A 24,571-nucleotide genomic window follows, 5' to 3' on the forward strand; every position below is an offset into this window, starting at 1 on the left:
TAGTTGTGTGTTTAGAACCTTAGGTGAGGCCGGGATGCTAGTTGCTCTTATGTGTTGAGCGTCGCCTATTTTATTCCTGATACTTTCGATTTTATCAGTGAAGAATCTCAAAAAATCCTCACTACTAAACTGTGATGGAATAGTGTGTTCAGATTTCTGGTGTTTTGTTAATCTAGCCACTGTGCTAAATAAAAACCTGGGATTGTTCTATTTATTTTCTATGAGTTTGCTCAGGTGCTCAACCCTGGCAGCCTTTAGAGCCTGTCTATAGTTGGACATACTTTCCTTATACGCAATTCTAAAAACCTCTAATTTAGTTTTTCTCCACTTTCGCTCGAGGTTACGGGTCTCTCTCTTGAGGGTGTGAGTATGACTATTATACCATGGTGCAAGCGTTTTATCTTTAACCTTCTTCAATCTGATTGGGGCAACAGTGTCTAATGTGCTAGTGAATATAGCGCCTATGCTGTTAGTAATTTCATCTAGGTTGTCTGTGTTTAAGGGTACAGTAAGAAGTCCAGACAGATCAGGTAGGTTATTTGTGAATCTGTCTTTAGTGGTTGAAATGATAGTTCTACCGAGTCGATAACGTGGTGAGACACAGTTAGTCTGTTCTACAGGTAGTGTGTACAGTATGAGGTAATGGTCTGTGATGTCATCACTTTGAGGAATGATATCTATATCAGTGACATCTATTCTGTGTGATATTATTAAATCTAGTGTATGATTACGATGGTGAGTTGCTCTAGTGACGTTTTGTTTAAAGATAAATAGGGATCAGTATTTGGCAGGGTGTGGATAGGGATAGGGATCAGTATTTGGCAGGGTGTGAATAAATAAAGGATCAGTATTTGGCAGGGTGAGGGAAATAAGGGATCAGTATTTGGCAGGGTGAGGAAAATAAGGGATCAGTATTAGGCAGGGTGTGGAAAAATATCGATCAGTATTTGGCAGCGTGTGGATAAATAGGGATCAGTATTTGGCAGGGTGTGGGAAAAAGGGATCACTATTTGGCAGGGTGTGGATAGGGATTAGTATTTGGCAGGGTGTGGATGGGGGGATCAGTATTTGGCAGGGTGTGGGAAAAAAGGGATCAGTATTTGGCAGGGTGTGGATAGGGATCAGTATTTGGCAGTGTGTGGATAAATATGGATCAGTATTTGGCAGGGTGTGGGGGGAAAAGGGATTAGTATTTGGCAGGGTGTGGATAGAGATAGGGATCAGTATTTGGCAGGGTGTGGATAAATAGGGTGTAAATAAATACGGATAAGTATTTGGCAGAGTGTGGATAAATAGGGATCAGTATTTGGCAGGGTATGGATAGGGAATAGGGATCAGTATTTGGCAGGGTGTGGATAAATAAAGGATCAGTATTTGGCAGGGTGTAGATAGGGACAGGGATCAGTACTTTGCAGGGTGTAGATAAATAGGGATCAGTATCTGGCAGGGTGTGGATAGGGATAGGGATCAGTATTTGGCAGGGTGTGAAGAAATAAAGGATCAGTATTTGGCAGGCTATGGATATATAGGATGTAGATAAATAAAGGATCAGTATTTGGCAGGGTGTGGGAAATAAGGTATCAGTATTAGGCAGGGTGTGGGGAAAAAGGGAACAGTATTTGGCAGGGTGTGGAAAAATAGGGGATCAGTATTTGGCAGGGTGTAGATAAATAGGGATCAGTATTTGGCAGGGTGTAGATAAATAGGGATCAGTATTTGGCAGGGTGTGGATAAATATGGATCAGTATTTGGCAGGGTGTGGATGAATAGGGATCAGTAATTGGCAGGGTGTAGATAGGGACAGGGCTCAGTATTAGGCAGGGTGTGGAAAAATAGGGGGTCAGTATTTGGCAAGGTGTGGGAAATAAGGGATCAGTATTAGGCAGGGTGTGGGGAAAAAAGGGATCAGTGTTTGGCAGGGTGTAGATAAATAGGGATCAGTATTTGGCAGGGTGTGGATAGGGATAGGATCACTATTTGGCAGGGTGTGAATAAATAGGGGATCAGTATTTGGCAAGGTGTGGATGGGGGGATCAGTATTTGGCAGGGTGTGGGAAAAAGGGATCAGTATTTGGCAGGGTGTGGATAGGATCAGTATTTGGCAGTGTGTGGATAAATATGGATCAGTATTTGGCAGGGTGTGGGGGAAAAAGGGATTAGTATTTGGCAGGGTGTGGATAGGGATAGGGATCAGTATTTGGCAGGGTGTGGATAAATAGGGTGTAAATAAATACGGATAAGTATTTGGCAGGGTGTGGATAAATAGGCATCAGTATTTGGCAGGGTGTGGATAGGGAATAGGGATCAGTATTTGGCAGGGTGTGGATAAATAAAGGATCAGTATTTGGCAGGGTGTGGATAGGGATCAGTATTTGGCAGGGTGTGGATAGGGATAGGAATCAGTATTTTATCTGATAAATAGGGATCAGTATTTGGCAGGGTGTGGATAGGGATCAATATTTGGCAGGGTGTGGATAGAGATCAATATTTGGCAGGGTGTGGATAGGGATCAGTATTTGGCAGGGTGTGGATAGCGATCAGTATTTGGCAGGGTGTGGATAGGGATCAGTATTTGGCAGGGTGTGGATAAATAGGGGATCAGTATTTGGCAGGGTGTGGATAGAGATCAGTATTTGGCAGGGTGTGGATAGGGATCAGTATTTGGCAGGGTGTGGATAAATAGGGGATCAGTATTTGGCAGGGTGTGATCCCTATCCCTATCCACACCCTGCCAAATCCTGCTCCCCTTTTTATCTGTTCTACACACCCTGCCAAATACTCCTTCCTATCCACTATCCACACCCTGCCAAATCCTGCTCTTAACCCTGCCAAATCCTGATCCCTCTCCACACGCTGCCAAATCCTGATCCCTATCCACACCCTGCCAAATCCTGCTCCCCTATTCATCTGCTGTACACACCATGCCAAATCCTACTCCCTATCCACTATAAACACCCTGCCAAATCCTGCTCCCTTATTTATGCACACACACACACCACCATTACTGCCACCAGTTCGTCCTTAAAGTGATTGAATGCCAAAGAGTGGGACTAAGGGCCACCACAGCATAGTGTGTTTAACATGCATTACAGCAAATGTATTAACTGTGTACACACATTACCAACCAACATTAGCCAAGCCAATGCCTAGTCGCCCCAACTGGGACTAAGTGGTAAGTGGCTTATCTGTTCTAAATTGCCCCAGGTGTGAATGTGTGTATGAACATGTGGAACTGGTGTCCCATCTATAATGCTCCACCTTGTACCCAGTGTTCCTGGGATCCATCAAGACGATAAAATAATAACAGGAAAAGGCAAACAGTAAAAAGGACAATTGACTTAACACATATTATTTAATTATTTATTTATTTAATTGGCTGTAAGTTGAGATTTTCAATTTGATTTATTAAAAAAATGTTAATTAATACTGAACTACTAAAATAAATAAATAAATAAATAAATAAAATGTTTAAGAAACGGTACATCTTATCTTCAAACATCTGGGTAAATAGGCTCCTCCCCTGCTAAATCCCCCCGCCCCGTAAATAGGCTCCTCCCCCTTCCCGGTCCACACCGATCCATTGGCCCGTAAACTGCACACCACTGATTCTGCGGTAAAGATGGCGGCGTCGGAGGGGGCGCGTAGTGGTTTGAGCAAAGCAGCTCGACCCTCTATGGGTCTGTTTTAGCAGGAACAACCTCGGTATTACCAGAATGAGATTTACCGGCTCGATGAAATATTAAATGGTGCCGTTAAGGTGAATTGAACTGATTGGTGACACAGTAGAGGCGCGGTGGGTGGGATCTCACACACACACACACACACACACACACACACACACACACACACACACACACACACACACACACACACACACACACACCGCTAGCTCTCGGGCTAGGCTATAGCGCTAAGTGGGGGTGAAGAGCACAGTCAATAGGCCGCTCCGCTGTTCTCTTAAGGGGGGATGTGATCCAGGCGGACGGTAGTGTTTACTTGCTCCGGTCCCCGGCGGATCTTTACACGTAAACGCGCTGGTGAAATGGGACAGCAGGTAGGGCGAGTGGGTGATGGGGCCTCGGCGGCACTCCAAAGCCCACCACACGGACACTCACAGCAACCGCAGCCGCACCAAAGCAGAGGGAGCCGGGGGAGCAGCTCCGGGAGGAGACCGCGGGAAGCGACGAGCGCCGGGACACCAGCGTGTAGACTCGCCGTTACCGCTAACGCTTCCGACCCTGGAATTAACATATTCACTCAGCATTCAGGTAAATAAACCCATAACACCACCGGGCAGCCCGCAGCTGCTTGTTTTTGTGCTGTCAAATCAGTGCAAGGTCATTCCATGAATATGAGGCTCTCCAAAAGATGAGTAAAGCTACAGCGGAAATGCTGCTCAGAGTTACAGCGGTTTGGTAGTGGCCTGAAAAATGGGAAAACTAAAATCGTAAAAAAACACACACTGTACTCAAATCCTTCTAGAAAAGTCTGAAGTTGAATATCAGCAAACCCAACGCTTCCTGGTGCACTTGTGTTAATAATATATAATGCATGTGGGTCTTAGCTGTTAGCCGGACGGTGGGAGTCAGACTGGGACTTCCTCCATTTGGATATAGCCAGAGGAAGCATGGTTTTCCTGCCATGGAGCTCTGGAGATTGTTTAAGGCAATATTAGAATGTAAAATGTATTAATGACTTGATGGAGGATTGATGCCATTTTAAGGTTTCATTTATCCAGAGCCGGACTCCATACTACATGCTCATCATTTATACTTCCTTATAACAGAGACAAGATCTCATTCTTTCTGCACTGACAGCAGTAAGCCTTATTGTGTCAGAATCTACTCTGCTTCCTCAAATTTAAGATGCTGAACTACTTCTTTCATTCTTATGATCATCATAACTACTCGAGGTGCTGTCGAAATATTGTACAATATTGATCACAGTGTTTATTTCCCCTAAAGCATGACTTTTTTCCTTTCAATGTACATGGATTGCTTGGTTTCATGTCTAAAGCATCTTTTATTCTCACTTAACACCCTCAATTAGTCAACTAATGTTACAGGGTCTGATGATAGAAAAAGACAGTATTTAAATCCTGTTTCTTTGAAAGGGAAGGAAACAATCTTGTCAGCAGCAAAGCTGCAGCTTGTTGTGCATGTTGTTTAGCTCCAGTTGTGCTAAAAAGACCAACGATAAAAAACCATAACCACCAACTGAAAGGATTCATGGGTGCCTACTGATTACGCAATAGTCAAGTCATGTGTGTCCTAAAGGCAGTGATGGCAGCTCACACAGCTTCCCTGGAGCTCTCCGAGGCTGCTTCTATCAATGTCCAGGCTGATATCAGAAGTGACTGTGATGGAAGAGAATAGGCACTTGGATGAGTGTTTGCATCTATCACCCTTGCATCTGAATTATAGAAGGGTATTTTGCATCTCAACCATAAACTCCTTGAGCTGGAAAAGCTGACCTGCAAAGGGCATCACATCTGTTATTTTTACACTCTCATTCCCGGAAATGTCAAGTGTCCTCTCTGTAGTGTGTTTCAGGATAACGGCCTTGTGATTCTGCAGGGCTTTTGTGACTGTGAATGAACATCCTTAAAATCATCTATTGGTATAATATTATGAAATGTTGTGTTACAGTTAATAACAAAGGCAGGTTTATTTCCTTCTCCATCCACTTTCAGTCAGTGAAAGCAGTGGAAAAACATGTGAAGATGTGCCAATTGGTTATATAAATAATATACAAGTAACTTATTATGGAACACTACAAATATTGCCCACAAACGTTCCGTTTGGAAGGAACTTTCTGGGATCGGTAGCATTTGTGCTTCCAAGGTGGACTTTCCTAATGACAGCTGGTCTGCTGTATATATTAGATACATTAGACGGCTTGATATCAGCATCTTGTCAGCCTAGATCCTGTTAAGTGTTTTTTTTCCCCTCCAGATTAAATCTTGGGTCACACTAGAGCTTCAATACAAGTCCAATCTTGACCCCTTTTGAACTACTCACAGTCCTGTAATGGCTGCATTAAAAATCATTTTGAATAGTTATGACTCAACATCCATTACTGTTGAGAGAAATCAACCTGTGTTGTGTGTAAAGCCAAGCTTGATGTCATGACTGATAACAAGGAGGACGAACAAAAGTGTTGTCCAGCTCGTTAGTTTTGATCTCAAGTGGCATTTTTTCATGAGCAGTTCTACAGCCCGCTTGGTCGAAGCTCCGATATGTGAGCAGGATTAAAAGTGTGTATGGAGATTTGTGACCGAATTGTCATGCAGAATTTCTGTAAAATCTGTCATTATATCTGAGGATGTTTGCCTCGCCATCTTGGTGAAAGTTGACATTTTAACCTCCTGGCTGAGGCAAGCAGGCTTTGTTCAGGAAAAAGAAGCTGTGGTAAGCAGAATTAATAGGGGGAAAAATTATTTGTCACGAGTCCTTGAACAGTTCTCATATTTTACAGCAGCTGTCTGGTGCAGCTTCATTTCCTTGTAGGAGCAGCCTCGTTTTATCTGTAAACATACCAAGGGTGAAAGGCTAAAACTATCGATGCTCGGTCACGTTTAGTCATCGCATGTGTTGGCGCTCATTGGTCCAATTCCTGGCGAATCGGCAACTGTTTCAGAAAACCTTTTGTTCTAATATTACTGTGTGTAATATTCTTTGTTGTTGTAAACAATACAATAAAATGTTTTAGACAGCAATCAGGTCATTTAATCATCTGAAAGGAATTTAAATGAAGTTAAAAAAGTAGAAGAAAACACAAATATATACATTTGTACATTTGTATATTGAGCTGGATTTACTGAACACGGTATAAAGTCATTAGAGACACAACTACATATGTAATTAAAAAAAAAACCAGTGTGTGTGCTTTACGTGTGTGCAGTTCATTCTTTACCCCCAGGGCAACAGTATGTGCTTTAAAGGCACAGCAGAGTTCTGTGTGTTGGTAAAAGTGCTGGATGATTCTCACAATTAACTCGATTCATTTGAATGAATGTTTGAACGTGAGGATGAGAACGTTCCCATTGTGATTGGACATGTTTACATACAGTTTACATTACAGTTTATTTTTTCAACCAATAAAAAGATTTTAAAAAAACCTGCAATTAAAAAGAGAGAAATAAACTATAAAGAAAGACAAAGACACTTTGCGGCGGAAGGATCTTTTAGAAAAGAAAGGAATATAAATGGTACTTCAGAATTATGGAAGTGGTATGAGATTGAAAGGCATGAAATTTGCTCTCATCAATTTGCTGTCTGGATTGATGTTGTTTTCCACTTTTGACTGATGTAGTGGGGAATATAAAAAAGATGTCTCCATTTTCCTATTTTTTTTTTTTTTTTTTTTTTTTTTTTTTTTTAAGCATAAAGTTGACCAGCGAACTATGATGAGTGATGTACAGCGAGCTGTGTAGTCAGTGTTTAAGATTTAAAACGCATAGCAGCCTGTTGATCGAGCTGTTGAGAGGATTAGCCCAAGAAGATGAGTAAGAATTCAGTTAGACAGGGAGATTTTTTTGGCTTTTTCGGATTGGAGGTTTGGAATTACATGCCATGACCTCGAGATGAATGCAGCTGTAGCTGTAACATACAGTATCATAGTGACATTCCATATGACAAGATCATATCATTTACTTTGTCAATAATGAAGCGCTCCTTAAATTCAGCCAAAATAGTAACAGTACCATCTGTAGCAAATAGTGCAATCTCGTCAGAAATTTTTTTTTAATTTATTTATTTATTTTTTTTTATTTAGATTTTTTGTTTTTACATCTATTGTTTTTTTTTTTTTTCAAAGTCTGTTTAAATAAACAATGTTTAATTCACTGGGTTTTTTTTTCTTCTATTGCATTGTGTAGGAACTACAAAACAGTAATTGAGTAATCTGTAAAATTAAAAAACAAAACAAAAAAGAAATGTTTATTTTTTGCAGTGTTTCCTGATTTACTGGATAAACACCCCACAAGATGCAGTCTGCTTACAAACCAACAAGATGACTTTTAATAAATGCATACTGAAACAACATGGATATTTTATATTGCAGTGTTCCATCACACGGCGAGTTAGGAAGTGAGCTCTTAATGCAGAGTCTTTATCTTCATGGCTGCTACAGACATGAAGACTGGGAGTCATACAGCATCCTGTCCGGTCACCTGGTCACTTCTCGAGCAGGGCTGTCTCTAGCATTACTTATTCATCAACTCTGTCTCATCTCATCTCAGTTCAGTAATGCTCTTTACCCCATTGCACTTTTGTTTAGCATTTTAATATGAACTCTATTAGTATGTATGGTTTGTTTTTGTATGTGGGTTTTTTGTCTGTTTCTTATTGTTTGTGATTTGTGTGCTTTGGGTATGTGCTTCATTATTTATAGTAATAATAATAAACCAGCCTTATGTCTCTGTAATGTATTCTTATGAAGCCAGTTAGCAGCACAGGTAGTTTGGGTGCCTTAGGATGTCCAAAGCATAAGCAGAGCAGATGAACTGCAGCTATAAAAAAAAAAAAAAAAAGATTTGATGAACAATATAAAAATTTCAATGGAATATCCAAGATTGAAGGGCAGTTGTGAGTTAACTCTGATCTACAAGACAGCAGGGGGCATGAGAGAGCCACATCACCGGTTAAATGAACGTTTACGAAACAATCCTAACGCTTTATTCACTGTTTTTCATCATACATTATTCAGGACAGTTAATCAGTGAGTGATTATAAATAATAATACGCATAGCTGTTGTCTGTTGTCTGCCTTAATCTTACTTCATTGTGCCCCTCTGGTCCTCCCCGGGGCAGCTCCGCTCAATCTGCCCTCGACACAGTTTTGTCTCAGGTGGGGGTGGGGGAGATAGAGGGAACACCACTGTTTTTGTGTAAGCCTGCTTCTGCCTGTAAACAATAGCAGGGGTCCAGAGAATAATTGCATCTCTGTTTAGTAGTAGGAACCATCAATCCTTTTCCTATAAAGCTGCTTTAAAGAGAGACTGTTTCTGTGTAAGAGACAGTAATGAAGACATGATCAGGGTTTGTCTGAGAGAGTGTCTGTGGACTGAAGTTAAATGGTATTGAAGTGTAAATGGTGAACAAGCTCTTCTGTGTGGGTGGATCTGTTTTATCTGTAACTAAAGCACAGCTCACTTTTCCATCTGGCAGTAATTATTTACACTACTGCTGGAACTGACGGGCAATTTGTTTATTGAATCATTTTCCTTGCATAAATAATTTGTGCTTTGATCCATTATCAGAAAACTGCCTAATTCCCTTTTCTTTCTCTCATCCTCCAGTCACGAGGCGGCACATTTAGACTATGTTCAGATACTGTTTGTTTATTTATTTATTTTTAATTTATTTACATTTTTTGTCACATCCAATAAGAGTACAAAAAATTTACTGTAGTCTCGACCAAACGTAAAGTAAAATCGAATCATTTTTCAGTTGAACACAAGCTACGTGTGTATGTTGTTGTAAATCGGATTAGAATCTGATTTCTGGCCATGTGTCGGTCATGTCAAATTGGATTTGATGCAGTGATGGCTGCTTGTGATTAGATGGCAGGGTAACAATCTAATATGGACTGAAATATTAGGGGTGAGTGAAACTGAAACACTTAAAGGCATACAAGGCTGTATTTTGAATTTTTGATTTTTTTTGGTCTCTCATGTTTGTATTCCATCTTGACCCTGAATGGCTTAATGCCGTGTTTCCTCTGAACATATGCGACTGAATTTTAAAACACAAACGACTTGTCAAGGACCTACCTCTTCCTGAAACACTTAAACTAGCACTTATTTTTCTTGTTTGTTTTATTCATTTATTAAAAAAACTGTGCTATAATTCCAGCAGAGTTTAGATTGATTGTATCTTTAGTCCATGACCTAGTGAACCAGTGTTGATGTATTTATTGATATAGTTCAAAGCTTTGAGACTTAAAGCACTATTGTATGTCGCTCTGGATGAGGGCTTCTGCCAAATGCTGGAAATGTAAATATGATTTAAATGTAAAATGAGTCTCCTCAATAACCGTTTTTCCCCCCACCATAACATGAATGGAGCTAAAATGTAGGAGGCTTTTGACTGTGTTATTACCTGACATGACTGTCACTGATGATCTGAAGCCTTACTTTCTCATATCATTCCGTCAGTTTATTTATGAAATTATTTAACTAATTATTTATTACAGTTTGTGATGTTTTTGGGTGGGCATCAATCCAAAATAAATTATCTTTACAAGTAAGACATTTGTTAACAGCGTATACACTGATTTGGATGGAAGAAAAAACCAAAGCTCATATTGATATCGTTATATATTTTTGACAGACAGGGTGGCTTAAACCCCACTAGTCCATTTCTACCAGTTGACGTTGTTTGCATGTGTTTTACTGCTTATTCAGTGCACCCTCATAATTGTTTGTTCTCTTTCTGCGTCTCGCCTAACAACGGACAAAACACCGTGCACAAACAAAGTCATACCTTCTCAGATTTCATCAGCCATGTTCTTGCAGCAACTTGTTAGTAGTCCATGACTGTCAGACTGCTGGATGAACATAACTGTAACGGATCTTTGGGGGAACGTGCAACACTTTATCTTGAGTAATCTTCATTGTTTGCACTGCTTCTATACTAATCATTAGTATAATTGCAAGCATACTGTCCAGATCCCATACATATGTGTTTCACGCGTCTCACGCCACTTTTAGTTTACATAAAATGCAGATACAAAGCACAGGAGATTCTGTCAGGAAATCTCTCTGTCTCTCTGTCTGTCTGTGTTTGTTTTTTTTTTATTCCATAAACATCAGGTGTAGAGTTTTGGATTTAAGCTAGACTTCTAAGTTGTTAGTTGGTTGTTGGTGTGAAATGTCACTCCTTCAGGCTATGTTTATATAATGTAATTATCACTGTTGTGTAGTGTACTAGGTTGAGCCTGAACATGTTGTGTTATGTAAGATAATGAATACGCCGGCATGCAATAAAAACCTACCCTTCCCTGAGATCACCATGACCTGAGTGTCTCCTTGACTTGTTGGCTTTCCAAGAACCGAGCCTCTGCTTGTTAAAAGCGCAGTAATTGATGCAGTAAAGTATTAATGTTTTTTTTTTTTTTTTTTTCCCCTCCAATTCCAGAAACGGATGCAAGAGTGATCGACTTTGTGGTCAAATTGGTTTCTTTTTGCAACCCAGAACTACTTTTAGCTATAAACAAAATTCCAGAGACCCCATCAGTACAGATTAGTTTATAAACATAACCAAACTGTTAGGCTCATTTTAAATACTTATGTACACCCAAGGTCCAAATTGATTTCTAAGTAAATATGTTAGAGGGTGTGTGTGTACTGTATTGTGTATATACTATACTGTGTCTGTATAGTACAATTTTTTATATATATACATATATTATACACACACACACACGCACACAGACACAGTATGTAGCATGTATGTATGTACGTATTTATGTATGAATGTATATGCACACACATGCACATACACAGTGTCTTCTAAGGTGCGATAACTGTAGTGTGTGTTTTTTAGCAGTGTCTTTGTTGCCAGAGATATTCGGGCAGGGTTAGATCAGGATTATAGCAGATTATTCAGCATTAACCATTTCATTAATTCAGTGTTCTTCGCATTAAGAAACTACTCTACCATGTTGCTGTGTGACAGGGAGCGTTATCTTGCATGCATATTGGAGACTGATTTGGAGACGCTCGCTGGGAAGGAACTGCACGTTGCTGAAGGATGTTCGGAGACGTATTTGCATTCACCCTGTCATGTAGTTGTATAGGAATTGGCCCAACTCTCGCTGCAGAAAACATCCCCAATCCACAACACTTTCTTCTTAACCTTTCAATGACTTCTTTCCCCGGTTTTATCATGATGAATATGTTGATTCCCACAAGACCCTATTAAATTATATTTGCCCTCATCATTAAAGCTGACTTTGTACCAGTTCTCAATTTGTGATCTCACAACCTGCTGAAAATGTCATAGATTGGGGGGGATGTTCTCCTCGGCTGGCTAGTGAGCTGCGATAAGGATTCACAAGAATGTAGATGCTTTGGAACCTTTCGAGGAGAATTCACAGATGAGGAGGTGGTAGTGCTAGACAGACTAAAGGACTGACGTGCTGCTACAGCATTGCTCTCTTTAGGAGATGTAACACAATGGCTAAATCATCAGCATAGGCGGATGTGTAGAAAATGATTGACTGAAGTGAGATTTAGTGAACATTTTGGTGTAGAAAAGTTGACCGGATTTTGGTCATTGCCAGAGATCACACGTTAAATATAAAGGTTAATATGCAAATCGTTCAGGATAGATTACTCTTTTAAACACACCCATGGTGACAACTGCATGTTCAATGTGAGCGAGTGGTGATTATTGGTTCTGGAAGATGTGGAAACTTAAGACAACCAACTGTGCAGGTATGAGAGAGCCAGATAGGTTTGAGTCTAAAAGCTTTCTATTTTCATGTTGGCTGGTTCTATAGATGGAAGGAGTGAGTGAGTAAAAGTAAGCAGACGTTTAATATCCTGCTGTCCCGAACATCAAGGATCATAAATGCTCACGATAGTTAAAATCTTTGTGGCTATGATATCATATGCTTCGACATTGCCTGTTGTTTGTGCCAGTTCTCCTGCCCATAATGCACAGACGTCGAGAGACTGAGAAATTTCAACACCTTTAGAAAAAACACTGATTTTCTTTCTCTGGACAGGTAATTCAATTCCATTAACTGAAGATTGTCTTGTTCTGAGTTAAAATGTTTGTTACTCGCATGCAGAAGTGTAGTTTTTTTTATCCAGCCACTAATTATATTGTTCTGGGAAATTCATTCAATTCAAGTCAATAGGTCTTTCTTTTTACATTAACAGCATATCTATGAAAGTTACAAAGAACCAGCTTCTCAGAAATCCATGGATGATCTATTTCTGTCCATTGTGCCAGAAATCGGGCAGTGCAATTTCACCTGAAAGTTGCTGACCCGCACTTGTTTCTCCTTGTTTCCTTTTTCTCACATGACCAGCATCTTTGAGTTGAGTCATTGCAGTAAGAGGAACAACAGTATAATGCTGATCTATCCAACTACAATGCTTCCCCTTAGGAACCATGTATCATTCTGTCCTTTGTTCTTGAAATAGATGGTGTAGAACATTTTGAACAGCAAGAATATAGATCGCTTTTTTTCACTACTACTCCTTGCTTGGCATTAAAACAGCGGCATATGAAATGTTTTGCCAATTGGGCAAAATGTTAGTTTATTGGCTGAAATGACTTGGATGGAAATCTGTGTATTTCGAGAGCATCCTATTTAAGGGTTGCCAGCAAGCACCCTATCTGTAAAGTTTAATACAATTGTTTTTAAGCCAAATGAATGTCATTTATTATGGTAATCACTGTTTCAATAGAAGTCTATGTGAAGTCACACTTAAGCTTTAAACCAGAATTCCCCTCGAATCCTATTTAAATCTAGCCATATTTAAATTATCTGTTGCTTGTGCATTTTGTGCTATCCAAAAATAGTTTGCGCCTGTTTGACTGCATTGTGATGTCACACTCTGGCTTAGAACTCCATATAAATAACGCGTTTATTATAGATATTTACATTTATATTTACTACATTTTGTCAGACGCTCTTATCCACAATGACTTTTTACATTTTATCTCATTTATACAGGTGAGAAATTGAGGGTTAAGGGCCTTGCTAAAGGGGCCCAGCAGTGGCAGCTTGGTGGCCCTAGTATTCGAACTCACAACCATCCAATCAGTAGTTCTAACACCTTCACCACTAGGCTACCACATACATAAAGCTGAAAACCAAACCAGCCCCAAACATTAAGACATACTAACATCATTTTTGTCCTCTTTATTTTTTAGATGCTAGGATCCAGGTTCATAAGGTTTTTTTCATAATTTTGCTCTTCCTTACCTGCAGAGTCTGCTGCACACTACACTTTGGATTCACACTAACACTAAGACAGGTTTCCAGTTGCTCCAGACTGGTCAGGATCTCCCTATGCTTTATCATTTCACAGTATCTCCTGCTGTCTGAATAACCTTTTCACTTGCCATACTGTGCACTATTATAAATTTTGTGTTATAGAATATATTAGTTTTCCCTAAATGTAATAGTCCCCCATTCTCTCACAATAGTCGCAGTAAGTGATCTGCATGCTACAAGAACCACACCCGTGCAAACAGTACCGGCATCACCTGGTAGACAAAGATGGACAAGCTTTGTGTTAACTGTCTCAACACTGACTATCCTGAGGACACAGTCCTGGCTTGGACATCCCCTGTAGCCCAATGACTGATCACCTTTCCTGTTCATCACCCGAGATGTGTGAGGAAGTGCCATCCAGGATTAACGTTGAACTGATGGCATCTTCTCCTATGTTATAGGAATAGAGTCAGTCTTAGGCTCTGCCTGCTGACAGGCTCTGAACCATCTAAAATCTAATAAAATCTAAAATCTAGTGGGTGTGCGCAAATCAATCTCATCAAATCAATCTGTCTTTTGTATCACAGTGGCTCTTTTGTTTGGCCTTCTGCTTAAAGAAGCTCTGAAGAGGAAAGCACATGGCCAAACAGGCCATCCCTGTGTCTCAACTGGTGACCCCAATCTGGTCCCATGTACCTCTTATTATGCAGAAGATGATTGACTTGTCATTGAATATGGTGATCCATTAGGAGTTTTAGTAAGAATAGCCTGTTCTCAAAAAAAGAAATGTCTATTGGTAGAAAGATACATCAGGTTCTCGTAGTACTGTCTGAACTGAATGGGTTTATATTTGTAAGTGAATGATCAATAACGGAACTATTGGAAGATGCTTATGGTAATTGCAAGCCAGGAAAGAGGAGTGGCTCATCCGGGGTTCCATTAAGCTGAGAATGTGAACATGTGGGACACCTCATTAGTGCCCCTGATGATGTGGAATATTCAGCTGTTATGAGAGAAGGGCTTGGGTAAATGGCTGTGTGCTTTTCCCCGTTATACCCCAGTGCATAACTAGTTGGTCTCCTTAGTCAGATTGATGGGCACTGAATAGCATTATGACTGTATATCCACTTAGCAAACCAAAAGATGCTCATCACTTTAGGCAGTGCACTTTAGTGCCTCAGGGTTTTGTCACCAGAATGTTGTCTTTCAGAGCACGTTCTTGTGATTGTATTATGGGTCTTCGTGATGATAAGCTTTTTGCAAGACTTTATTCAAGGAGCATAGTTTGTTTTATCTAAATCATGACTTATAATCCTGTTTCTTTGCTGAGATTCACAAAGTATGGAAGATAATATAGATTATAGAAGATATCTTTGAATATTGAGACACGCCAATAATTATTTGCTCCTACAGTATAACAGGTCTTTTTCACTTGTCATGTGAAAAATGTCACTTTACTTTGCTGTATCACGTACGAGGGCTCTTTTTGGTTGCTCTTTGAATATGTTGGTGGAATCCGGGTTAGAAGTGAATTCGAGTGTGCATTTAAGTGCTGCCAAGGATGGAAATCCAAGATTGTGTAGCCTGCAGGCAAAGTGGCTGTGCTGCCTCTCTGTGGGGAGGCGATGGCTTCATCTGCACACAGCAGTTTTTTCCACTGAAAATCTGTAGGCAGCCTTAGGGGTGTGTCGATCCAGTTTTGTTCAGCTTTTGAGTATTGGTTAATCCTGTTACACAAATTAAGTATTGAACAATAAGGTGCTAGAGTTCTGCAGCAGTGAACTCTCTTTTACTGAGATTTCTATAAGGTGCTATGTAAAATGTTTCATCCCTTACTGATACGAACGATGAAGAGATGATGAAGAAAAATAGCTTAAGCCGTTGTCTTAAAAACATGCATATTATGGAGCTGAAAAGTTTGAAATTGATCTGGAATTTTGTTTGTATTTGGTTGTATTTCCGGGCACAGAAGAAGATGCGGCTGTTCCTCGTTTTAGTTTGCACTTTGCTTGGGTTGCCATTTTTGGAAAGTTCCATATATCCTTTTGTATCATATGTACATTAAACTTATACATATCTTATACAGTTACTTGCTCAACCAGGAACTGTATAAGATATGTATAAGTTTAATGTACATTTTTACGCACGATTTTGCCAGTTCTCCTGTCAGTGGATACAGAGACATACCTGAGGCCGTGTCATCAGCCAGCTCAGCTACAAATTGCAATGGCCTGGCTTAGCAGTTTCCCATAATTTGGACCAGGCTTTTCACTTATTTATTTTGTTAATAAGAAATGCGTAAGGCCCTTCAAGTACTTTCGCAGTTCACTTTTTCATCCACTGCTATTCTCTGAGGGAATCATTGTTTGCTGCTTCCTCTGTGTGTCTGCAGTCTGGTCATTCAGAAGATATTTAAGGCCTGATTGTTTTGTATTACCCTGAAGCTAAAAATACTTTGTTGCATTGTGATGGTCATAAGCTGCGTGTTTGGCTCGTTCCCTAAGCACAGGTTTAGATAAAAAGACATGTGGACAGGATGTTTGCTTGTCATCATGCCGTACTTCAGCATCCATTCAGTGCTCTGATAGCATAACATCCTCCTTTCTCACCTCAGAGTATGAGAGTTGCTGTGCTAAATTTGTAGGAAGTTGTCACTGAAAGACTTTTTGCGGTTGAGTTGAAGCGCATAAAATCTACATTGTTGGTTCAACTTGTACTTATTTACTGATAACACCAAGTATTTCCCTTGATACTCAAATCCTCTGTTTTCCTGTCTTACTCAGCATTTCTGTTTAGCCTGCAGAAACACGCTTTGTGATGTGATGGTGAGAAATGTTTAAGTAACCTCTAGCAGAATTTTGCTGATTTCCCATTTCTGTTTTAGGTGTTCCTGCTCAGAAAGTCGACCATGTATTTTAAGATAATGAAAATAAATGATTCTGTGAATTTGAACAGATGAGCGACTGAACTGAGTGCTGTGTTGTGTATGCACTTGGAGAGATGTTTTAGGAACTGTAGAGTGCTGGGATCCTGCAAGGTCCATATGGAAAACTTATAGAAGCAGGATTTTTTTTCTCTCATGCGTGTTGCTGCCATGCCTCACCGTGTGTGTGCACGAGTGTGTCTGAGCGAGAGAGAGTGAGTTACATTGTCCTATGTGGTCTTTCCATATTTGATTTGAAAGTTTTTTTACTCATTCAAGCTGGGACCCTCTCTGAAGTGGATTCTGGGGCTGTTCTAACTTCAGACATGGTGAAAGACATCAGCACTACATCAGTTAGTGGAACATGAAACAACACACATGCAGCATAGTTTCCCAACAGACTTCAGGCAGCCTTTACAGGATGATTGGTCTGGGATAAAGTCATCATCATGACTGCGGTTACAACGTTTTCAGCTGCAGATGTGAGAGCCTACTCAGTGGTAGAGAATGCACGACTCAACATGTGCTCAAAGTGCTTAAGCTGGGGTGTACACCATTTCATCATATCCACCTTTTAGGAAAAATCAAATTCCTGCATCGTTAGAATCGCTTACTGGAGATTTATCACATTCTAGGATACATCTAGGGGTGCAGAGTTTAACCAAAATTAAATAAGAAGGCTTAAGTCCAAGCCATAGTGAGGTGCATAGACTATGCAAAAAAATACCTTGATCTGCTGATCTGGTCCCTACTTCGTAGGCTTTTCACTAGAACCTGAAAAAAGTGGCTCTATTTCAGGGAAGCTGCCAATGTGTTGAAGACAAGAGGACATCTTGTGTCTCGCAGTGTACCAGTGTGTTCTTTACATTCTTGTTGTATTAAGTGATGTATTAAAAGTAGCATGCACTGGATAGAAGTTCTAGTAAACATCAGCTAATATTCTAAAAGCTTAATATTAGGACTTCTTGTTTACTTGGTATTAACTCCCAAGCCATGACTCCGCCCCTGAACATCTCGTTCTTTCTCATGATCATGCTTCGAGCTTCACACTCAATTGTCCAGAACCTAGCAAAACTAAAACGTGCTACTGTAATTATAACTGTAAAGAAAAGTTTCAAACAGAATGGTACCTTGGTCAACTAAACTCATGATGCTTACTCTTAATATCTTAATAATCATATGTACTTCTCTAATCTGAGGGCCTTGGGGTTGTCTGTAAAAGAGAGCTTTAAATACCTTCCCAGGGCAATACAGGTCCACTGGAAATTTGAAACAGCCACTAGGCAGAAAGCGTCAACTCTGTAGACATCTACAGTATGTCAAATGTGTAGAAATATTACAGTAAAATTGTGGTTTATACTAGTAACATTTAACTAAAGTTTGGACAAATGATTAGAAAGCTGTACCACCAGACTATTCCTTGATCATGGACAACAAATTTCCAAACGTTTGAGAAAAGCTAGTGGTTCTCCCAATGGGGCATCAGACTGGGAAGAGAGTGAAAAAGACCTGTTTTATGGAATGCATGTCCCAACAGAGAGTCAGAGTCCTTAGCCTCGGGTTGTCTAGTTAAATCTGAACGTCAAAAGAGCCATCGCTATATAAGGAAAAAACACCCATCACCTACAGTGTTGACGTGTTTATCCTGGTGTTTTGAAGCCAGTTCACATTTCCAGACTGTGGCGTTACATGACACTTATGCTACAGATGTGAATCATAGTGTTGAAATACTGAGGATTATCCCACGGTTATGAAGCCCCCCGGATGTGTTGTGAAACATCTTTGTGACAACCCAAAACTTACTAGTGTGGGACACACTATACTTGCCCTAGTTAACGTTTCTAGCACAGATGAGAGCCAGCGGATTGTGTTTCAGTATCATCATCATCATAAGAGAAGTATTTGTATGTGAGCTGTTTGGGAAGTTGTATATGACACAGTCAATCAAGCATGATTCCATCACACAGGAAGTGCATTGCATTCCTCAGGATGCTAATTTGTTAGCCTAGGCTCAAATAAATGTGCCTAGATATCCTACAAAGGACCTCGTTTATAAATCCTTAGCAAGTTTATTAAGCTTTATCAAGCACAGTGGCTAAGGAGTTGGATCAATTGCTCAGCTGTATAAAATGAGATGAAAAATGTTGTTCTGGACTCTGGCGTCTGACAAATGCGGTAAATGTAAATTTTGAAAAATGTTTGTGTCCTACTTATCTATGTGGGTCTTTAAATTTACACACAATGATGAAACAATTTAATTTTAATTGATCAGCTTCAAATCATGTAACCTCTAAGGAGTTTTTGCACTTTATGTATAGATTAACGTTTTGTGAATCCCAAGCGTTTCATATTAATGGCATTGATGAAATATAAATTTAAAAAATAAACAAAATTAAGAAAACAAGCCAACATAAATCAGTACCTTAAGTCTATATAGGGGACCAGTTTTGTTTTGCCAAAGCATCTTTTTTTAATTGTGTGTAGCTCTTTTATGAGCTAAGGGTACTAAGGGTCTCAAGCTGAAATGTACCATATACTCCCTAGTAAGCTTCTGTAGTCACACATTGTCTGCTTTTCTAATATGACAACAGGGAGGGTGTCAGGGCTTTCTGATCTCAGAAAGCAAAAAAAAGGATTGAAAGATACAAAAAGACATAGCCATTTGCCTGCATGATGTTCTTGACTGGGGGCATTTTTTTTTTTTTCACTTCACTTTATTCAACATCTGATTCACCTTTTTATTATTTAGCTACAGATTAATAAGGTGCAGTGGTAATAGGGTGTCATAGATACAAGTCAGGATTGTTCTTTCCATCTCTGAATGTATGTATGTATTTTTGCCTTTTGCTCATTATTTCAGCTGTGTAAGCTTTGCAGTGTGATGCACACACCCAGTAATTTACAGGTGATTGACATTCAGCAACATATGCATGTGAATTTGGAGAAAATTCTGTTAATGAAAGTTTTGTAAATTCTTCATTTTCACCCCAGTTCAGTCATCTGTAAATGCCACCCACCTACAATCTCTGCAATCATTTGAACAGATATTTTTCTCATTTATACAACTGAGCGGTTGAGGATTAAGGACCTTTCTCAAGGGCCCAGGAAAAGGCAGTTTGACGCTTATGTTTGGAAGGCTATGAATTCAAATCACAGTCCATTGTTGTCCCATTAATCCTGCTTATTGCATTTGGCAGATGCCCTTATCCACAGAGGCTTACATTTTAGCTCATTGTATACAAATGAGCAATTGAGGGTTAAGAGTCTTGCTCAGGGGCCCTGCAGTGACAGCTTGGTTGAAATTGGATTCAAACACTCAACCTTCTGATAAGTGGTGCAACACCTTAACCACTAGGCTACCACACCTCTAAACTGCCTTGAAATTAGATTTACATTTGTACATCTGAGCAATTGAGGGTTAAGGGTTGCTATACTATCTGTAAGCATGCATTTTTCAAACTGTTGCACTCCTAATACTTTGTTTAGGCATATGGATGATGGCATGCCAGTGTCTGAAGGATTTACAGAGGTGCTGCTTCAGCTGTCCTGACCCCAGCAGCTGTGCCTGGGGCTCAGATCAGGAAGGGGATCAATGTCCTCATTCAGATCAACATCCCCCCGTTCCCCTCATGCTCCTGCCCCAGCTGTCCCATGTGGCATCTCCTACGCTATGCACACACAAGACATGTGCTGGCCAGCACACTCGCTTGGCACACGTCGTGCCTCGTCCCCATGCAGGGCAAGTGTTTTAGATCAGCCCTTCAAGACATGTCCTCTTAGCAGGACAAATAACTGAAAGGATGAGTCTTTTGGAAATGGCTAATGCCTGTAAAGGAATGTGTTTTAAGCTCTTTGGCCTTTGGTATGTGATGCTGATGTCATTCACCTGACTTTGATCATAAAATAGTCCATTAGTATTTTGTGCTGTGAGCATGTTTATCTTTTCCCTGTTAGCACTTCAATTATTTTCCATTTGAATCCCTCCAGAGGTTTTCTTTGCCATATGGTAGGTCCTTATAGGTTGCCCAAGTGCAGACGGTGTTAATAATTGAGAATCCTGCTCTAGTAAACGTCAGCTAATATTCTAAGAGCTGGAGATTACAGGAAAATGCAGGCTTTAATAAAAGGAGACCCATCAACTTCTTGGTTAATCACGATCATCTAGTTCTCTCTTGCTCCACACATCACACTCACTTTATTTCTCCTTTTCTTGCACTCTTTTGCTCTCTCTCTCTCTCTCTCTCTCTCCCTCCCTCCCTCCCCCTGACAAGTGGATGTGTGGTTGGAGAAATGTAGACATCTGCCACGGGTAAGTGTTTGCCCCCACCAGTTGTGAAACTGACTGCCCCCCTTAGACACTTTCTCCAGCAAGAACTTTCATGAGCGTTTTTCTAACAGACTCGCTCACACGTGTTTGCTCAGCAGCAGCCACCATGTAGACCTTGTGTCCGTAGTGGTTTAAGCTGTCTTGGAAATTCTGAGGTCTGGGCCACATCAAAGACCAGCGTTGATGCTCAAAATGCTCAGTGAAGTCTGGGTCTGAGAGGGGTCTGTGCCTGCTACGAGCCTCCTGGATTACAGCCTGGTGCGTGTGGCTTTGGACTTTAATGGGACCATGTACTGGGAGCTGTGGCTAAGTCAGATGAAGGGGAAAGGAATTCATTGTGTGCTTCTTCGGAACAAAGGTTTGGTGAGCTCTGGTGTGAGCATGTTCCTCTCGGATCTTTGTGGCACTAGCATGCGCTTTCTCATATTTACTAGTTTTCTGAAAAAGCTCATGGAAAAAGTTTTCGCTGCAGCTGAGGCGAACTTTGGGATTATTATCTTAATTAATGTCTGGCTGGAGGGTCCTTGGGTCTGTTAAACTGTGTGTGTTAAGGAATAAAGTGGCTTCCCCATTATAACCTGTTAGATTTGCTTTGGGCGATATGACCTGTGATACTGAGACTGTAATATGAACATCCTGACGGTTTCTGAGTATGATATAAAAATGGTTACTCTCGTAAATATAACATGGCTATATGGCTTTGTTAGGGTTCGAACGTTCAAGTGTTTAAGAATGGTGTTTTAAACATGGTGTTTTAAAATGCGCTTTTATTTTTGAGTTTTTATTGGAGGATTGATATAATTCTGAAAACAAACTTGAGCTGTTTTCTCTAGAGCTTGTTTTTACACCCATTCAGATCACCGCTAATTCTCTTCTACCCCTCCATGCTGTCCTGTTACCCTCCCTGCACTTTCCCTCTTACATACACTGGGATGATGGTTACAGGGCAGCTGCCCAGGCATGCTTTCTGCGTGTGTCTGCATATGCGTGTTTGGCTCGCAAACAGCTGTGGAGGTAGGGCAAACGTTAGAAAGAAAAAAAAAAGCTCCACTACACCGTTTTTCCAACAATGCCTCTCTGACTCCACCTACTCTTAGCTGCGTGTACATATATAAATGACAGGCTGAGCAAAACCTCCTCTAGATAGTCTCTTACTTGGCAGCTCCATACTGGATTTGTGTGTGTATATATAGATTTATAAATATATATTTTTGTACAATAAGTATTTAAAAGACGATGCCACTGCGTACTTTAATATCACACAGCAGCTTTGAGGAAGAGAGAAATAGACTGATCGCTGTCAGACAGCAGGACGTGGATTTTTACAATCTTCCAGGTACGTTCTTTTTCCTGTTTGGTCCAGGTCTGATTATGCCTAGAATAAGGGAATATTGGAAGTCTCTAGAGAAATACGTGCCAACACTGGAGTTTCATTTCAGCTGTATTTATTGTCGTTGATCTCTATTGTCTGTTGGTTTGCGCCATGTGTGAGGTTATCTGGATTAGTCCAAGTGTTTTGAATTGAATTCTGTTAGTATTCAAAATGAAATATTTCCTGTTACTTTATCTTTCACAAAATTCTAATACTAATTCTCATTTTTATACAGCATATCTTCACAGTCAGTCATTCATCATCCTGTTTTCCTCCTCCTCACTCCCTCTTGCCTCTTTTATGACTCAGTCATCTTTAAGCCCTTCCCTGAAGGTTTGGTGTTTGACGTCCTTCCCTCTCTCTCTCCCTCCCTCTCTCTCTCTCCCGCTCTCTCTCTCGAACAGAGGCCCTGCATAGGCCGTTTGGATTGGACTCGTCCACTCTGACTGAGGCGGTGCGTTGGAGCTCAAAGGAGAACCTGCTGGGTGCTGCTGAGAGTGACCCAAACCTGTTTGTCGCACTTTACGACTTCGTGGCCAGTGGTGACAACACACTGAGCATCACAAAAGGTATGATGAAAGCAATTGCCTTGTAAACAGATGATTTTAATTCTGCACTTGTCTTTGGGTGGGTGTGCTTTATTATATTCTCCAATTGTGTCTTGTTGTTTTTCCACTGTACCAAGTGCAATACCCAGACAAATTCCTGTCCTCTTAATTACACATTAACACCACCTCCTCATACCAAGCTGCTGTAAATAGGATTAATAATTGTAGTGTGAGACAGCGGCCACTGTGGACTCTCTTCGTGGACACTAATGCCCGAGCATTTTGTAATCCTCCCAGTTGGCCCCATAGCAGGTGGGTAAACACAGACTGGCGTAATCAGAGTGAGGGAGTTAGTGCTTAGTGGCTGCATTTTAATCTCTCTGTATATTTGCTGTGCTATTGCACAGTCTGCCAGAGCGCCAATATTGTCTGGCTGGTCCTGACAAGGAGAAACAGGAGCTAGTCTGCTGGGGTTGGGGTTTTAAATGGCTCAGTGGATCCATTTGGTGTAATTTACCATTATGGTGCATGAAGAAGACAATGTTAGTGTAATAGCAAAGCGAGATGCTCTCTGGTCCTATAGAAGAGCTAGAGAAGGAGCGAAGAGATGGTAATGCCTTGTGAGAATGTGCATTAATTCCAAATAGTCAGTTTTCATTGGGGTAAGGTTTTAACCACTTTCCTAAATCTCACTGTCTGCCTCAGGAGAAAAGCTCAGGGTGCTGGGCTACAACCAGAATGGCGAATGGAGTGAAGTTCGCTCTAAGAACGGTCAAGGCTGGGTCCCCAGTAACTACATCACACCTGTGAACAGTCTGGAGAAGCACAGCTGGTATCACGGTCCCGTGTCTCGCAGCGCAGCCGAGTATCTACTCAGCAGCCTCATCAACGGCAGCTTTCTTGTGAGGGAGAGTGAGAGCAGCCCGGGCCAGCTCTCTATTTCACTGCGCTACGAGGGCCGAGTCTACCACTACCGCATTAACACTGCCTCTGATGGCAAGGTGAGAGCATCAAAGCTCCAGTCCTTTAATTATCCACTCTGTCGTTTGTCACCTAACAAATTGTAAACAAGCAGCATATAGGACACTGCCTACAATAATCCTGACTCATCTACGGAATGTTTCTTAAAGGATGACGGGAATATCGGTCTTTCTTGCAGGTCTATGTAACCTCAGAGAGCAGGTTCAGCACATTAGCCGAGCTGGTCCATCATCATTCCACTGTAGCGGATGGTCTGGTGACGACGCTGCACTACCCAGCCCCGAAATGCAACAAGCCCACTGTCTACGGGGTCTCGCCCATCCACGACAAGTGGGAGATGGAGCGCACTGATATCACCATGAAGCACAAGCTAGGAGGAGGCCAGTATGGAGAGGTCTATGTGGGTGTCTGGAAGAAATACAACCTCACGGTTGCTGTCAAAACACTCAAGGTTTGTCTTG

General features: G+C 40.8%; 1 protein-coding gene across 3 annotated transcripts in view; it reads left to right on the top strand.

The window, feature by feature from the left end:
- Positions 1-3,576: 3,576 nt before the first annotated feature.
- abl2 (c-abl oncogene 2, non-receptor tyrosine kinase) overlaps positions 3,577-24,571 on the top strand; it is a 29,419-nt gene continuing 8,424 nt past the window's right edge. For 2 of the 3 annotated variants that reach the window (XM_060881128.1, XM_060881125.1), the window contains exons 1-4: positions 3,577-4,268; positions 22,986-23,150; positions 23,835-24,130; positions 24,289-24,561. In XM_060881128.1, the coding sequence (XP_060737111.1) occupies positions 4,043-4,268; positions 22,986-23,150; positions 23,835-24,130; positions 24,289-24,561 (960 nt within the window). In that variant the 5' untranslated portion in view covers positions 3,577-4,042. Of the gene's footprint in view, positions 4,269-22,361; positions 22,546-22,985; positions 23,151-23,834; positions 24,131-24,288; positions 24,562-24,571 lie in introns of those variants that run through there. The other variant, XM_060881127.1, reaches the window with a different exon arrangement.

This window comes from Tachysurus vachellii, chromosome 11, assembly GCF_030014155.1.
Source record: "Tachysurus vachellii isolate PV-2020 chromosome 11, HZAU_Pvac_v1, whole genome shotgun sequence".
NCBI lineage: Eukaryota > Metazoa > Chordata > Actinopteri > Siluriformes > Bagridae > Tachysurus > Tachysurus vachellii.